The sequence below is a fragment of the Brassica oleracea genome, chromosome C5, assembly GCF_000695525.1.
Source record: "Brassica oleracea var. oleracea cultivar TO1000 chromosome C5, BOL, whole genome shotgun sequence".
Taxonomy (NCBI): domain Eukaryota; kingdom Viridiplantae; phylum Streptophyta; class Magnoliopsida; order Brassicales; family Brassicaceae; genus Brassica; species Brassica oleracea.
In genome coordinates, this window is record NC_027752.1 from 31651345 (window position 1) to 31666396 (window position 15052).

The following is a 15052-nucleotide window of genomic DNA, read 5'->3' on the forward strand; positions in this document are numbered from 1 at the left end:
TCCGTATATATCAGAATATGTTTTACTACCCAACAAAATATCCTGTCTCCAGGATCAGTAATCATCTGACCGGTGAGATAATCCAACGGTGCAGATTGAATCAGTGCAAACCATGAAACTGCCTGGGCTAGAGAGAGAAATAAACAAACAGTCGACAAAAACCTCAGAGAGGTTCGTATAACAGAATCGTCATCGTTCCTCGTGTCGCCGCCTTCTCTCCTCCACCCAATAAATAAACTCCGCGTGTCAATATACCCTTTTCCTCTTTTCCTGTATAATATCCACCCAATCACGAGAAGCAACGTTGTCATCTTCCTTTTCATTCTCTGTTTCTTTTCGTTCTCTCTGAAAATGGAGTCCTGTTATGAGTTCGCATCGCTCTCTGAGTTACCGCCGCTTCCACAAGCGTACGCTCCCATGGAGGAGTATTATCCTTACGACATTGCTCCTCTCGAATCCTTACCACCGTTTCCTCACTCCGATTTCGCTCCTCACGGCGGCTTGATCCCTTTCTCCGACACGCACCAAGACTATCTCCAGCTCCAGAAACAACAACACTGTGCAGAATCAATGTTCACAGACTCGTCTCTGCCGCTCGTCACTCGCGACTACCTCACCGAGTCGACTCGGTTCGAAAACCTCTTCTCCCATGACGTTCCGTTTCTCCACTTGCCAGATCTCAAATTCGTGGAAGGCGCGAGGTCGCCGCCGCCGTGTCTCTCTCTCGCTCCTCCTCCTCCTCTCCCGGTGGCTAGACACAACGTTAACCTGAGACAGCGTCACGTTGGCTCGCGAGTCAACAACACCTTCTCTATCTCGCCGTCTTCCTCTTCTAAATCTAAACCTCCGGCGTCTCAGTATGTTCACGGTACAAGGAAGGTGTCAGACAGAATCAGATCCTTGGAGAAAATCATGCCGTGGGAGAAGAAGATGAGTTTGGCTACGACTCTCGAGGAAACGAACAAGTACATCACCTTCCTCCAGTCTCAGATCGCTTCTCTCCGTTGGATGCCTCTGGATTCCGTCTACCCAAAAAAAAAAAAAAAAAAGTGTGACTTAAGCCCTGTTCGTTTGGTTGCCGCAGGTTTCAGCGTCGGCGTCAGCGTCAATGAAGACAGTTGTTGTTCGTTTCGCAGACGCTGACGCTGCCGCATATTATATCACGACCGCAGGTTTTATCGGCGTCAGCCGCAGAACGCGGCGTTCGGACGCGGCGTCAGACGCAGCTTCCTGCGTCAACGAAACGAACAAGAGTTGACGCAAAATGTTGACGTTGCCGCTGCTGCCGGTACCTGCGGCAACCAAACGAACAGCCCTTTAAAGAAATTCCCTCGAGATGATTTGGCAGTGCTCGATGTAGACCACTGTTCAGTAGATAGAGATATACACCATAACAGTGGTTAACAAGAAACAATCATTCCATAAGGTAACCTTCTCTTTTGTTAAGTAGGTTCCCTTTTCGGGATATGTAACTCTATTTTTGGGAATTTATTTATAGCTATGGATCAATTTCGTCCTCCTCTTATCACACGAGTAGAGTGATGAAAAGAGAGTTTGGCAATCACGCTTGTAGACGAACACGTGTAAAGGAGATACGCCCCCAATTGCAGCAAACAAACTCCGTATATATCAGAATATGTTTTACTACCCAACAAAATATCCTGTCTCCAGGATCAGTAATCATCTGACCGGTGAGATAATCCAACGGTGCAGATTGAATCAGTGCAAACCATGAAACTGCCTGGGCTAGAGAGAGAAATAAACAAACAGTCGACAAAAACCTCAGAGAGGTTCGTATAACAGAATCGTCATCGTTCCTCGTGTCGCCGCCTTCTCTCCTCCACCCAATAAATAAACTCCGCGTGTCAATATACCCTTTTCCTCTTTTCCTGTATAATATCCACCCAATCACGAGAAGCAACGTTGTCATCTTCCTTTTCATTCTCTGTTTCTTTTCGTTCTCTCTGAAAATGGAGTCCTGTTATGAGTTCGCATCGCTCTCTGAGTTACCGCCGCTTCCACAAGCGTACGCTCCCATGGAGGAGTATTATCCTTACGACATTGCTCCTCTCGAATCCTTACCACCGTTTCCTCACTCCGATTTCGCTCCTCACGGCGGCTTGATCCCTTTCTCCGACACGCACCAAGACTATCTCCAGCTCCAGAAACAACAACACTGTGCAGAATCAATGTTCACAGACTCGTCTCTGCCGCTCGTCACTCGCGACTACCTCACCGAGTCGACTCGGTTCGAAAACCTCTTCTCCCATGACGTTCCGTTTCTCCACTTGCCAGATCTCAAATTCGTGGAAGGCGCGAGGTCGCCGCCGCCGTGTCTCTCTCTCGCTCCTCCTCCTCCTCTCCCGGTGGCTAGACACAACGTTAACCTGAGACAGCGTCACGTTGGCTCGCGAGTCAACAACACCTTCTCTATCTCGCCGTCTTCCTCTTCTAAATCTAAACCTCCGGCGTCTCAGTATGTTCACGGTACAAGGAAGGTGTCAGACAGAATCAGATCCTTGGAGAAAATCATGCCGTGGGAGAAGAAGATGAGTTTGGCTACGACTCTCGAGGAAACGAACAAGTACATCACCTTCCTCCAGTCTCAGATCGCTTCTCTCCGTTGGATGCCTCTGGATTCCGTCTACCCAACCAAACCCCGAGAAGAGCACGTAGGAGAAACCACCAGTCTGCTCAATTCTCTGACGAGACAACAGCTTCTCCAGGTGATTGCCAACTCTCCGGGGTCACGAAACGTGCTCTACAAGCAAGGTGTTTGCGTCTTCTCATATGAACAGCTTCTCTCCGTCAAGATGATGGCTGAATCGGCTAGAAACCTCTGAAAAAAGTGAAAACAACTTCCTCTGTTTTTGCTAAGTTTGTTTTTTCTTTTGCTAAATGATCATAGAACGCTTTAATGGAGTTTGATCCTCTCTTCATTTTTCTTATGCTAAATGATACTAATAGAAAGCTACATAGCGTGTTTTAATGGAGTTTGAACACTAAACGAAAACGATTTCATCATAGAACAAAAGCAATCCAAGACACTATATCATCATAAACAAAAGTTTCCAACGATTTCAAGAAAATCATTTAACGGACTTCATAGCGAGGATGGCAGACGCAACGAGCTCACACTTGTCCTTGCACGCTTCAAGTTCCTTGAGAAACAAAGCCTCGCCTCTTTCATTCAGCTCCTTGGCCTTCTCTTCTCCGATAAGCTTGGCTCTCTCAAAAACATAGTACTCTGGAATCAAACCTTGAGCAACGCTTGTGCTCAGAAAACTCTTCAAATAAGGATAACGGATCCAAAACTCCTCCTCCTCTTCGCTACGTTTCGTCTCTGTTTCTGTTAACAGCAGACGAAATCAGAGAGGATTAAAGACCGATCAAGCTTGATAGGATTAGAAAACGAGAGAGAGTGATAAGAGTACCTTTTGCAGTGGTGATTTCCGACTCCGACGGTTCGTCTTCCATGGATTCGTCCTCCGATGAATAAAATACTTCGGAGTCGCTGAAATCTTCATCGGATGATGAATCGGAGTTGTTCAGGAGATCAACAACCGGAACCGCCATCCTCTGAAGAGACTACAGTTTCTCTAGAGAGAGTTTGACGGAAGTGAGAAAAAAGTGAAGCAATGGGTAGAGAGGAGAGAGGAGAGAGGAGAGAGGAGAGAGGAGAGAGAATCTCAAAAATGTATTTGAATTGTGATGTTTGTTTGTTATTTTTTCCACCTGTCGTTGATTGAGCCGGTTCTGATTTTGAACCAACAATAATAAAATTAAAAACCAATAACCATACTAACCGAAACCTGCACAGCTCAATAATCTATATTTTATAATGAGAATTCGGAAAAAAAAAAACCTCGGGTTTGCACGAATTGCCAAAAGAAACATAAATTTTTGGGCTGACCAAAAAAACACCAAACTTTCATTGACTTTAGAATTAATTAACAATGTTTTCGCTGACTTGCCAATTTAGCACGCCGTCAACAAATTTAACAGAAATATTTGACGTTGGCGTTAAGTGAAACGACGTCGTTTTCAAATGACGACGTCGTTTTACATGATTTGAAATTAAAAATATGTAGACCCCTGGATTCAAACCCAGGTTGGTTGGTCAAACGTCAAGGTATTTTACCAATGAGCCACTGACACTTTTAATGTACTTACTATCATGTTTACTTTTATTTGGTACATATTAAATATAAAAAATTCTCTAAAAACTTAATAAGATCTTTAAAATTTTTAAAAAAATAAAAAATAAAGAAGATTTTTATAAAAAAAATTATTTTTCTTTTTTAAAAATAAAATTTTGTTTTTCTTTTTAAAAAATAAAAACTCTTCCAAAATTTTCTAAAAACTTTAAAAGATCTTTAAAATTCCAAAAAATTGAAAAATAAAGAATTTTAAAGATCTTATTAAGTTTTTAGAGAATTTTTTATATTTAATATGTACCAAATAAAAGTAAACATGTTAGTAAGTACATTGAAAGTGCCAGTAGCCCAGTGGTAAAATACCTTGTCATTTGACCAACCAACCTGGGTCCGAATCCAGAGGTCTACATATTTTTAATTTCAAATCATGTAAAACTACGTCGTTTCATCTCATTTGAAAACGACGTCGTTTCACTAAACGCCAACAATAAACGACGTCAAATATTTCTGTTAAATTTGTTGACGGCGTGCTAAATTGGCAAGTCAGCGAAAACATTGTTAATTAATTCAAAAGTCAATGAAAGTTTGGTGTTTTTTTGGTCAGCCCAAAAGTTCATGTTTCTTTTGGCAATTCGTGCAAAGTTGAGGATTTTTTTGGTCGAATTCTCATTTTATAATAGATGAGTTTTTGCTCACTCCTAAAGCTGTCCACCTCAGCACATGTGAGTTCTACAAGGAGAAATTTGTGTTTGCGTTTTGTTTCAGATGTCGTGTATATAGTGATTTATGAAATGGGCTTTTGGACTAATTTTTATGTTTTTAATAAAATCTGTGGCCCAATAAAGTTAACATCCAATATTTTCGATGAAAACCTCTTCCGTCCCTTATCTTCCTCTTTAATGGAGTTTTAGGGTTTCAATAGCTTCATCGATCTCCTTTGAGAAATAGAAAGTGACCCTTTCAGATTCCATGGAACAGTGAACCTTCCTCTACCTCTGCATCTCCCCATCTTCATTATGTACATCATTAATGGTTTCGAATGGTAACAACTACGTTATTCCTAGCTATATATACCTCATGTTAAACTCTGGAACCCTTCATGTCAAATACACTCATAGCCGTCACAGATTATAACAAGTTCAACGGAGCGTCTTGACAAGGGTATAGCCCTCCTTTCTGGCGCAATAAAACCGCAACTCTAAACCTTTGAAGCTCATCTTCCAATATCCGACGAGTCTTCCCGGCATCGAGCAAAGACAGAACAAAACCAACTCTAAACCCCACTACCGGCATCGCACACAACTCCGTGTTGTCCGAGATTGAATGGAACTGCTTTTCCGTTGATTTGAAGATATTCAGGTTTCAGCCCTCAAGAGTATTTCGAAGGAAACTGTGATGTGACCAAGGAGGCGATCTGTACGGTAAGTTGTATTTTCAATGGTCCAAACTATAGAATCAGGATGTTGGTATCACATTTCCAAGATGGTGAAACCTCACCTCAGTCTCTGAAATGTTAGTTATTTGTTCTGCAGATGTAGCCGGCCATCTCAGGCTAATTGATGGCCAACAACTCCAACAATGCCATATACTTGAGAGCTTTGAGGGAACGATGAAAGGGCGATTCTCTGTTCATCTACAGCTTAAAGAGTAAGCAATTTCTATTTATGCTTTTAATGAACCTTATTATTGACTGTGTATTGTGCGTTCAAGTTTAATCCCAACAACGATTAAATTATCATATGCAGAGGACCTCCTATAAATTATCAAGTGCATTCTACCGTAAATTATCTACCCTGGTTTGTTCTTCAATACCCAACATTCAATGATGCACATCTTTTAGCTAACTACTTAACATGTTAAGGTTAGCCGAGAACCAAAGCAATATTGCGTTTGTCTGTTCAGCAGAGGTGACCAAGGTGGAGACTCTTACTGTCGGCGAGATCTTGGCTTCCCTCAAGCAGGAAATGTCTCAGGTACAAAAACTTTATTATATTGAAAGAAATATGAGCACTTGCAAACTAACCTAACACTTGCAATTTAAGAACTTTATTTTCTCACCTCCTGTCCAGCAGCTGGATTCTGTTTTCTTAATGGTTTTTCTATATGTTAAAGTCTTTTGTTTTTAAAATATTTTTTTGTAGGCAAGCGGCTGCTAATGAAACTTCTGGATATGGTAGATCTGATAACCTCGCTCAGCAGACGAGCTTGGCTGGGCATTCCCCACGGTCAGGGCTCGATTCTGATCATAATTCTGTGTACATTGAGAAGAGAGAATGTTCAGCTAAGGAAAGGGTGAATCAAAGGGCTGTCAACAAGTATGTGTTATACCCAAAATCACACATTTTTAATCTTTTTTTATCAATCACACTAACCTTGATTATAAGATTTCAGTTTACCGTATTATCTTCCTGATGTTTTTATCCACTGTTTTTTTCTTATTACTCTGTTGTGTTCTTTGAAGGTCCAATATTCACGATGAATTCAATTCCTCAAGTAGGGTTTCAAACGCAAAACCAAATGCTTCAGTTCCTGGACTTAGATCGTCATCAGGGTTACCTCCGAAACTGTCTCCAAGACTCCACAACACTCCATCCCCAAGTGACTGGGATATCTCTGGCTGTCCAAATAAGCCTCCACAATTTTCAACCTCGCTTACACATCGGAAGCGCATGACATCAAATCGGTCGTCATCACCACCTGTCATTCATTCAATGGGCCAGTTAAAGACCACAAAATATATCCCGTACAGCAAGAAGGACGAATTTAATACCGATTGTTTCTAATAAGGATGAAGCCTACTCAGATATGGTGGCTGTAGTGAAAATGGGTTTGGATTTCCTAAACGCTCGCCAGCTGCTTCTCCTCAACTGAGACTGTAAGGTGAAAACAGCTTCCCACAGCAGCTTTGTCAGAAAGTGAAGAATATGGCCCCCCTGAGATCAAGTGTAAAGACAAAATGAAACAATCTGATGAGGTTGATGGGAAAGCTGCACATAATATTCCAAAAGCGTGTTTCCCTGCTTTACAATCAACAAAAGGTAGCTAGCCTGCTTCTGGTGAAGAGACTAGGGATGGTGTGAGAAGGCAAGGAAAGATGGGCCGTGTTTTTTCTTCCACAAGGTCTCTGAACCCAATGGGAGTAGATAAACTTAAGAATGCTGGAACAGCGAAACAGCTTCGCAGTGCAAGAACTATCTTGGGCAAGAGTGAAAGGTAGGGGCCATTCTTAGTTTACACGTAGCATCTAATTTTCTTTCTTATGTGTTTGAAATATTTTTTGGACTCCATGTTTTCGTTCAAAAAAAAAAGGACTCCATGCTGTTTATCTCATAGATTTCTTCGTGAATTCCTTGCAGTAAATTGGATCGTTCACCCACCACGAAACTATCTGGTCGCAAGACTTACGAACGTCAAAGAGCTACAGCAACAAATGCTTCACCACTAGTTCAATTACGTCATCGACCCCGCGCTTGCGCGGGGGCTTAATACTAAAAGAAAAGCCAAAACTATAGAGAATTAACATATTATTCTAAACCGAATGTCAAGGTCCCAGCTTCTGACCCGAATAAACCAACCGTGCTTCGCTGGAAGTGAAGTTAGAGTTTGAGATTCACCTAGTCTCTTGGATAGGTCTTGCGGTTTTTAGAGTTGATTGTGTGTGCTTCAATGTCAAATTCAGGAAATTAAGGCCTTTTGATACTTTGTGGCCTTTGCTTCATTCTCCGCCTTACCGTTGTTTGAGATTCACCTAGTCTCTTCGGTGAAATTTGTTGAGGTTACTGCTGATCTTGCGGTTGAGAGAGACCCTCCCGCATCTTCCCTCTCCCTATGAGAGGTGGATCATTTCCGGTGTTCAAGCCGGTATTGATTCCTCCAAATCTTTTCAAAGGTATTTTAACGTCGTTTCAGACTATAAGGTATTTTAACGTCGTTTCAGACTATTTAAAGCTATTTCGAGATGTGGTTTCTAAGATTCAAGTGAAGATTATCTGCAGGTGTTTTTACTTCGAGCAAGTCTTTCCTTTTAACACTTGTATCCCATGTTTTATTGTTTTACTCTTATTTTTGTTGATCTTACCGTCGAGTATACCTATGGTTGTAATCGTTGAAAACTCTTAGATTTGAATTAATGAATTTGTGTTTGAAAAAAAAACAATTCTAAACAATCAAGATGAGAATCTGAATTAAAAAATATGTAAAAACTGATTTAATGAAAGAGCTAAATGGTGTGTATGTGGTGGCAGAAACAACTGCAATTTCGATCTCCAATTTCAGTGAGCCATCTTTGTCCAAGTAAGCCTTTTCAAGTTCAGCCAAAGGCACAAATCCAACCCAACCCAAACCTTGGAGTAAGTGTGATCTCTCCTGCCACTGGTTAACTGTAATTAAACCGAATGTAATCACTAAACTAATCTAGTCACGTACGTGATTGCATATCCAAATGGGTAACTAATGTGCGACTTACACTTCCTTGTCAAGTGATTCCAAATGGGTCAGAATTCGCACATCCGCTTTGGTGTAGATCTGCTCACCTGCCTTCAATGTATCTTTATCCGGCTTAACTTCAAATAGATGGATATCGATTTGCCATCTGATGTAATCACGCCTTTGGGATACAACGACATGGCCCTACAAAACCATTATAATTTAACATAAGGACATGGTGATGTTACTCTGGAAGCAAAACTGTTATATAAACGATCATTACTCACCATTTCTTTCCTCCCATTAAGAACTTGTCTGATACGTAGCGATGCTCTTTCAACTTAGAGAATTTGTTGACCGTCCAACAGAACTCTGGTTTGAAGGGTTTCTGAGTAAAGGAGACGACTTCCCAATTGGTAAGTGGAACCATCACATCAACACTAAACTCCCATTGATTTCCATCAAAAGCATAACCGTCTTTATAATCATTGAATGTATCAAGGGGAAGTACTTGTGAAAACCCATGCACTGGTCTTAATGCATTGAACGGCTTCCCTTCAACATATGGATGTTACATAGATAATCCATCAATAAACTTACAAATTTATATAAATACTAGTGTATCTCCCGTGCTACGCACGGAGTAAATCTCTTATGTACTTAATATTTTTTAAAGATATTAAAGACATGATTCGAATTAACAAACTGAAGTTAGATAAAATACTCACGCAAACTAAAATTACATATTTACAGATATTAGTTTTCATTATTCGAGATTCATGTCCATCTATAATCTTTCTTAGTATGTTTTCTGAATAAAAGTGACCAGAAAATTGCTTATCATAAGAGTTACTTGGAAATTATAACATACCAATTGCATAACTTATCACGTGAAGCACGGTTCTTCTACAAAAAAAGAAGAAGTTAAAACTGTAAAACTGATATAACTAAATGTTGAGAGTTAAAACACTTGCCCGCTTGTTAAATAACTATTAATTATATGAATCCGTCTACACCACTGACCAATGCAATACATAATAAGCAGGAAATCGTGGGTGTAATATATGAGGCGCTTAAAATAATTATTTTCTTTCTTGCTTTTAGGTTCTGAAACTGATTTGTTTCAACTGTTTTAGTAATTGTTGTTTTTGAAAAATAATAAATATTATCTATGTGTCAAAATATTATTGGGCAAGTGACTTGTGCTATAGTATATACGAGATCCGGGATGTAATCAATCACCTTGAAAAGTAAAATATTTATTTTCTTTCTTATTGTGGACGAAGAAGGTGAGGTATGTCAAAACCGTGGACTGTAGTGTTTTGTTATCTATTTCCACATACAGTGAAATTAAATCCTGCCCCGTTGTCCTTCTTGTTCCCTTTTGGATATATAACCAATCTCCTGATATTACACAAAAAACTAGTTTACTTTTATGAGAAGATACTTGTTTACACCTAATTACAAAACTAAATTACCTACCAGTTGTATTTGCCGGAGGAGAAAGTACGGGATTTGTATACGTCAGAACCAGACAAGGAAGTCTTGAGTTGAGATAGGTTTTGAATCTTCATGGAATAGGTAAGGAGGACGATCTCCAAACATGCTAGTAATGGTAGAATCTGATACGACCCGTGACTTTTCGTTATCCAACATTCGGTTGCAGCTTCTCAGAGAGGAAGAGAGAGTCAATGGTAACAAGAAGACAAAGTTTATAATCAATCGTTATTCGTTGTATATTAAGTGAAAGAAAGATGAACCCTGGCCTGTTTATTTGTTTCAAAGTGTCTGACTTTGTTTCTTCAGCAAACCAGGTTAAACCCTAGCCCACTTTAATTGGGTTCATGGGCAGAGAAACAATATACGCCCAGAAAAAGCCCTTTACGATTTTGGTTGGTTATGGATGGAATACGGTTTCTTGATCAAAGATTGATACATTTATCTTAGATAATCGAACCGTCCGGAATGCACTACTCCACAAAAAGTTATTTTTGATGATATTTAAAAGAGAAAAAAAACAAAGCTTAGTAGGGACAGTAATATTTTTCTTCTAAATACAATAAAAAGAAAAACCTAGAATCTGAATAAACAACATAAATAAATTAAATAACTGATTATGAGAACTAAATGGTGTGTTGTAAATCTTCATGAGTATTTGGTGGTAGAAACAACTTCAAATTCGATATCTACTCTCAAAGAGACTTGTTTGTCCAAATAAGCCTTCGAAAGTTCAGCCAACGAATGCCCTTTTTCAAAAAAAAAAAAAAAAGTTCAGCCAACGACACAAATTCACACCAACCCCAACCTGAGTTGGAGATATTGTGCCGTCGATCAACTGCAATAAGAAAAAAAATGAAATCTCTAATGAATATAATATCATCATTAACAAGTAATTAGGTAAACAGAAAGTTACGACTTACACTTCCTGGTCATGTGGTTGCATCCAAACGGGTCGAGAATTCGCAGATCACACTGCGTGTAAATCTCCTCACCAGTCTTCATTTTTTCACCCTCGGCTAAATGCAGAAAGAGGGACAACCATGTGGAATATGTAGCGTTGTAGCCTTTAGGATACAACTCAAACACCCTATACAAAAACATTATACATAGTTAAAACATATAACAATGTGTTAAACTTACATAAACCTTCTGATCATTAATTACTCACCAATTTCTTCCTCCTATTAAGAACTTGCTTGATATGTAGCGATGTTCTTTCAACTTAGAGAATTTGTTGACCGTCCAAGAGAACTTTGGATTGGAGGGTTTCTGAGAAAAGGAGACGACTTCCCAATTGGTAAGTGGAAACCATCACATCAACACCAAACTCACACTGATCTCCATCAAAGACATATCCGTTTTTAGGATCATTAAATGTATCAAGCGGAAGTACTTGCGGAAACCCCCTCACCGGTCTTAATGCATTGAACTGCTTCCCTTTAACATCTGGATGTTATACATATATAGACAATAAAAAAAATAGTATATATGTTGGGATTGTTAAACCCATGTCCAACAACTGACTTCCAGGATCTTTTGAGTTGATCTCTGCCACACACACCTCCCAATCCTAACTCGATGGGTCTCGTTCCTACTCGAAGGGTATTTTGGTCTTCTTGCAGATTTCTCATCAACCGTTCTGATACCAATTGTTGGGATTGTTAAACCCGTGTCCAACTCTATATTATCTTATTAGTACGATATTGTCCACTTTGGGCCTTAGAGGCAAGCCCGCAAGAATTTACTTTTGGTTTTCTTTCCAAAAGGACAACTTTTGGTTTCCTTTCCAACTCTATATTATCTTATTAGTACGATATTGTCCACTTTGGGCCTTAGAGGCAAGCCCGCAAGAATTTACTTTTGGTTTCCTTTCCAAAAAGATAACTCTTTATATATTAGACTCTTTTTGTCTAATTCTCCAATGTGAGACTTAGTTTGTTATATCACAACATATATATATATATATATATATATATGTATATATATATATGTATATATATATAAATATAGAGAGAGAATTGGTATGGAGGTAAGAACCTTGAATAGTAAAGTATTTGTTTTCTTTCTTGTTGTAAACGAAGAATGTGAGGTATGCCAAGACCGTGGATTCTAGAGCTGTGCTATCTAATTCAACATACATTGATATAAACCCTGTCCCGTTGTCTTTCTCGTTTCCGTTTGGATATATAACCAATCTCCTGATATCATAACAAGGATGGAAAATTTATTTTACTTTTCTAAGAAGATATATGTATATCATCAAACTACATGACTAAATTACCAGTTATATTTGCCAGAAGAGAAGGTACGGGATTTGTATCCGCCAGTTTCAGAGAAGAGAGTCTTGAGTTGAGAGAGTTTTTGGATCTTCATGGAATAGGTAGAAGGAGGACGATCCCCAAACTTGCTAGTAATGGTAGAATCTGAAACGAAGCATGACTTTTCTTTTTTCAACATTATGTTGCAGCTTTATTACGAGAGAGATATGAAGAGAAAGAGTAGGTTTTATAACAAGAAGTCAAACTATATGATCCATCATTGTTCGTTTTATATTAAGTGAAAAAGATTGATCACGTCACAACTAGGAAAAAAAGTTTATTGGGATATTAAAATATCCTAAACGAAATAATATTAGAATAAAATATTTCCTTATTGTGTAATCTCTTTTTCTAGATGATGATGTGGAAATTGAGAGTTGTATATAAAACGATCTTGAAGTTATGAATCAATAACACATAATTATTTATCGATTACATAAATTTTTATGGTATCAAAACCGTTTCACACTCATACCCATTAATCCGGTCCGGAAAATTGTCTGATTATTGTACAAACTGATGACAAAAAAAATTAAGTTTCTTCGAAATAGCTAGACAAAGATCATTATCTATGAGGGATTTGATAGATTCTATCGAGATTAACGATTACACTCACCATTATCTCGAGAGAGGGTGTTGGTGGGAAAATTCTTCTATCTATTAGTTGACTTTTACTGATGTGTCATTCGTAGAAAAGGTTTGAAAAAAATTCTTATAATTTGATTGGTTTAAAGTTTTAATTTTTATTTATTGTTAAAATAATTCTAAAGATAACTCGCGGACATTCTAGAAGTAACTTATTCCTATTGCCAAACAACTAAAATATTTAACCTAACATCTCTTTTTTTCTCTATCTATATCTCAATTGCTATCATCGAACAAAACCTGATCGCTAGAGAGGCTAACCATACAATCGACCATGCAGTCGCCATTGACGAAAGATGGAGGCAAATCCAAATCTTTGTACTGTCTTCTAATAAGTGCCTTTTTGTACGGTGTATTATTGTATTCCAAATCGAAGCTGCATGCGTAACAACGAAAGGGAAGGGAGGCTCCGGGACAGTTTATGGGGAACGTACGATTAAAGGTTTGATGAAGCTGACTTCTTCACAGGATAGGAACCAGTTGTTTCAACATGGATATTGGGACTCAAGAGCTTTCTGTTCGAGTACAGTTAGCTACAAAGATTAAAAAGCTATCCTTGGATACATCCATCAAGTGAAGGTAACCATTGATCTGACTGTATATTAGCTGATGATTCTTTATAGTAGTTAGGAGCAATTCTTAATTTATCTTGTTGAGTTTTATCTTGGATCTATGGAATATTTCTGTAGTTAACTGCAATATTTGAGCTTGAGCTTAACATGTCACGTTACACATGTATATATACAACGAGCTCGTCACGTTATGCACGAGCCTCTCCTTCAAAGCAAGTCATGCATCAACAACGATCTCAACACCATGCGCTAGCTCACATGGTTCAAGCTTCAAAACCAATCCACATCGCCAAGTCCACGTCGAACCAATGACCCACGAGCTGGAGCTACACGTCGAGCTCAACTCGTCATTTCATTTCCAGGTAAGCATCCCAACTCAATCGATCAAATTAATCAGTCGTTAAGTTCATGATCTCTGGAATCTTTTTGTAGTTAACATATATGAGGATTCATATAAAAGATGTTACTGGACGCTCTAGGGCTTCAAGCTCTTGGGATTCAAGTTTGTCGAGCTACAGGGTAAGAACTGGTATCACTTCCTCCTTTCTGCTTGAAAGTTCTCGTCACCATAATTACAACATTTTGTTCATCATTTTCACCAAAAATAAAACATTTTTTCATTATATTTTGTTTTGATTTAATCTTTAACTGTTTGTGTTTTTTTTTGTGGTTGGCCGTTTCAGTCCAAGAATATCCTCTTGTCTACCTTGTTTCTCTATCAAATCGTTTGGCTTGGTAGTGATTTACGTCATAAACTCGAACAAGGTAACTTATTTTTAATCAAACAACAAGGTAATTAAATTTTGTTAGGGTTACAACTAGAGAGGAGTAATATAGTTATTAAAATTTAAATTAAACTCAATAATTGGAAAAGCGACATACTAATATCAGTTACTATGTTATAACTAGATTTTGATCCGCGTTTTGAAAGCGCGAGATTATTTTTATTTAAAATTTTTAATAGAAATTTTATTTTCAAACATATATATATATTTGAATTTATAAATTTAAAGTGTGTTAAAATTTTGGGTTTAAAAAGTTAGGACTGGGCATTTACCTATACCCGAATTCGAACCTGAGCCCGGTCAGAAAAACCTGAACCGAAATTCGAATCGAAGTAGCAAAATACCTGCGGATATTGAATTAAAAAAGATTGAATATCCGAACCCGAACATGTAATATCCAAACTCGAACGATTTTCCGAAAATAACATAGCATATGTACTTTTAACCTTGTATTTTTAGTTTACTTCTCTTATTTTATTCAAAATATTTATATTAATTATGTAAATGGCTCAAAATCATATAATATACATATAGTTACAGACAAAGTGATTTACTATTCATTTAAAATGCATGTTAAGCTTTTTATTTCATGCATTAACAAAAGTTTCATTCAAATTCTCAAAACAAAAAAAAAAAGCTAAATTAGTGTT

General features: G+C 38.3%; 3 protein-coding genes and 3 long non-coding RNA genes across 11 annotated transcripts; 3 read left to right on the forward strand and 3 right to left on the reverse strand.

Annotated features, from left to right (window-relative positions):
* The first annotated feature begins 268 nt into the window (after window positions 1-268).
* LOC106344998 (transcription factor bHLH117-like) lies at window positions 269-1404 on the forward strand. The gene is made up of 2 exons (XM_013784277.1): window positions 269-1049; window positions 1173-1404. Exons 1-2 carry the CDS (start codon window positions 352-354, stop codon window positions 1402-1404), a joined length of 930 nt encoding a protein of 309 aa, XP_013639731.1. The 5' UTR covers window positions 269-351.
* Window positions 1405-1890: 486 nt separating this feature from the next.
* On the forward strand, window positions 1891-2922 carry LOC106293368 (transcription factor bHLH117-like). Its single transcript, XM_013729045.1, has one exon. It carries the CDS (start codon window positions 1971-1973, stop codon window positions 2841-2843), a length of 873 nt encoding a protein of 290 aa, XP_013584499.1. The 5' UTR covers window positions 1891-1970; the 3' UTR covers window positions 2844-2922.
* A 36-nt stretch (window positions 2923-2958) lies between these two features.
* Window positions 2959-3678, reverse strand: LOC106293369. Its single transcript, XM_013729046.1, has 2 exons — window positions 3435-3678; window positions 2959-3349 (listed from the first exon to the last, which is right to left on the reverse strand). Exons 1-2 carry the CDS (start codon window positions 3574-3576, stop codon window positions 3090-3092), a joined length of 402 nt encoding a protein of 133 aa, XP_013584500.1. The 5' UTR covers window positions 3577-3678; the 3' UTR covers window positions 2959-3089.
* Window positions 3679-5045: 1367 nt separating this feature from the next.
* Window positions 5046-7913, forward strand: LOC106343105. Of its 3 annotated transcripts, none has more exons than XR_001269919.1 (7): window positions 5046-5578; window positions 5690-5804; window positions 5903-5953; window positions 6024-6130; window positions 6299-6472; window positions 6619-7370; window positions 7514-7913. It is a non-coding gene; the product is annotated as an uncharacterized LOC106343105 (long non-coding RNA). The 3 variants fall into 3 exon arrangements; XR_001269918.1 differs by having other exon boundaries at window positions 6063-6130; XR_001269917.1 differs by having other exon boundaries at window positions 5903-6130.
* A 346-nt stretch (window positions 7914-8259) lies between these two features.
* Window positions 8260-10365, reverse strand: LOC106343106. Of its 4 annotated transcripts, none has more exons than XR_001269923.1 (5): window positions 10065-10363; window positions 9454-9986; window positions 8870-9137; window positions 8623-8786; window positions 8260-8536 (listed from the first exon to the last, which is right to left on the reverse strand). It is a non-coding gene; the product is annotated as an uncharacterized LOC106343106 (long non-coding RNA). The 4 variants fall into 4 exon arrangements; XR_001269922.1 differs by having other exon boundaries at window positions 9825-9986; window positions 10065-10357; XR_001269921.1 differs by having other exon boundaries at window positions 8260-8528; window positions 8870-9986; window positions 10065-10365.
* A 360-nt stretch (window positions 10366-10725) lies between these two features.
* LOC106343107 lies at window positions 10726-11557 on the reverse strand. The gene is made up of 3 exons (XR_001269924.1): window positions 11251-11557; window positions 11003-11169; window positions 10726-10828 (listed from the first exon to the last, which is right to left on the reverse strand). It is a non-coding gene; the product is annotated as an uncharacterized LOC106343107 (long non-coding RNA).
* Between the last annotated feature and the right edge of the window lie 3495 nt (window positions 11558-15052).

Excerpts from the sequence above, each read along its gene's own strand:
- LOC106344998 (XM_013784277.1), top strand. The coding sequence starts at position 352 with ATGGAGTCCTGTTATGAGTTCGCATCGCTCTCTGAGTTACCGCCGCTT. Across the intron at positions 1,050-1,172 it reads CCAAAAAAAAAAAAAAAAAA|GTTTTATCGGCGTCAGCCGC; the intron begins GTGTGACTTAAG and ends TCACGACCGCAG.
- LOC106293368 (XM_013729045.1), top strand. The coding sequence starts at position 1,971 with ATGGAGTCCTGTTATGAGTTCGCATCGCTCTCTGAGTTACCGCCGCTT.
- LOC106293369 (XM_013729046.1), bottom strand. The coding sequence starts at position 3,576 with ATGGCGGTTCCGGTTGTTGATCTCCTGAACAACTCCGATTCATCATCC. Across the intron at positions 3,350-3,434 it reads GGAAATCACCACTGCAAAAG|AAACAGAGACGAAACGTAGC; the intron begins GTACTCTTATCA and ends TGCTGTTAACAG.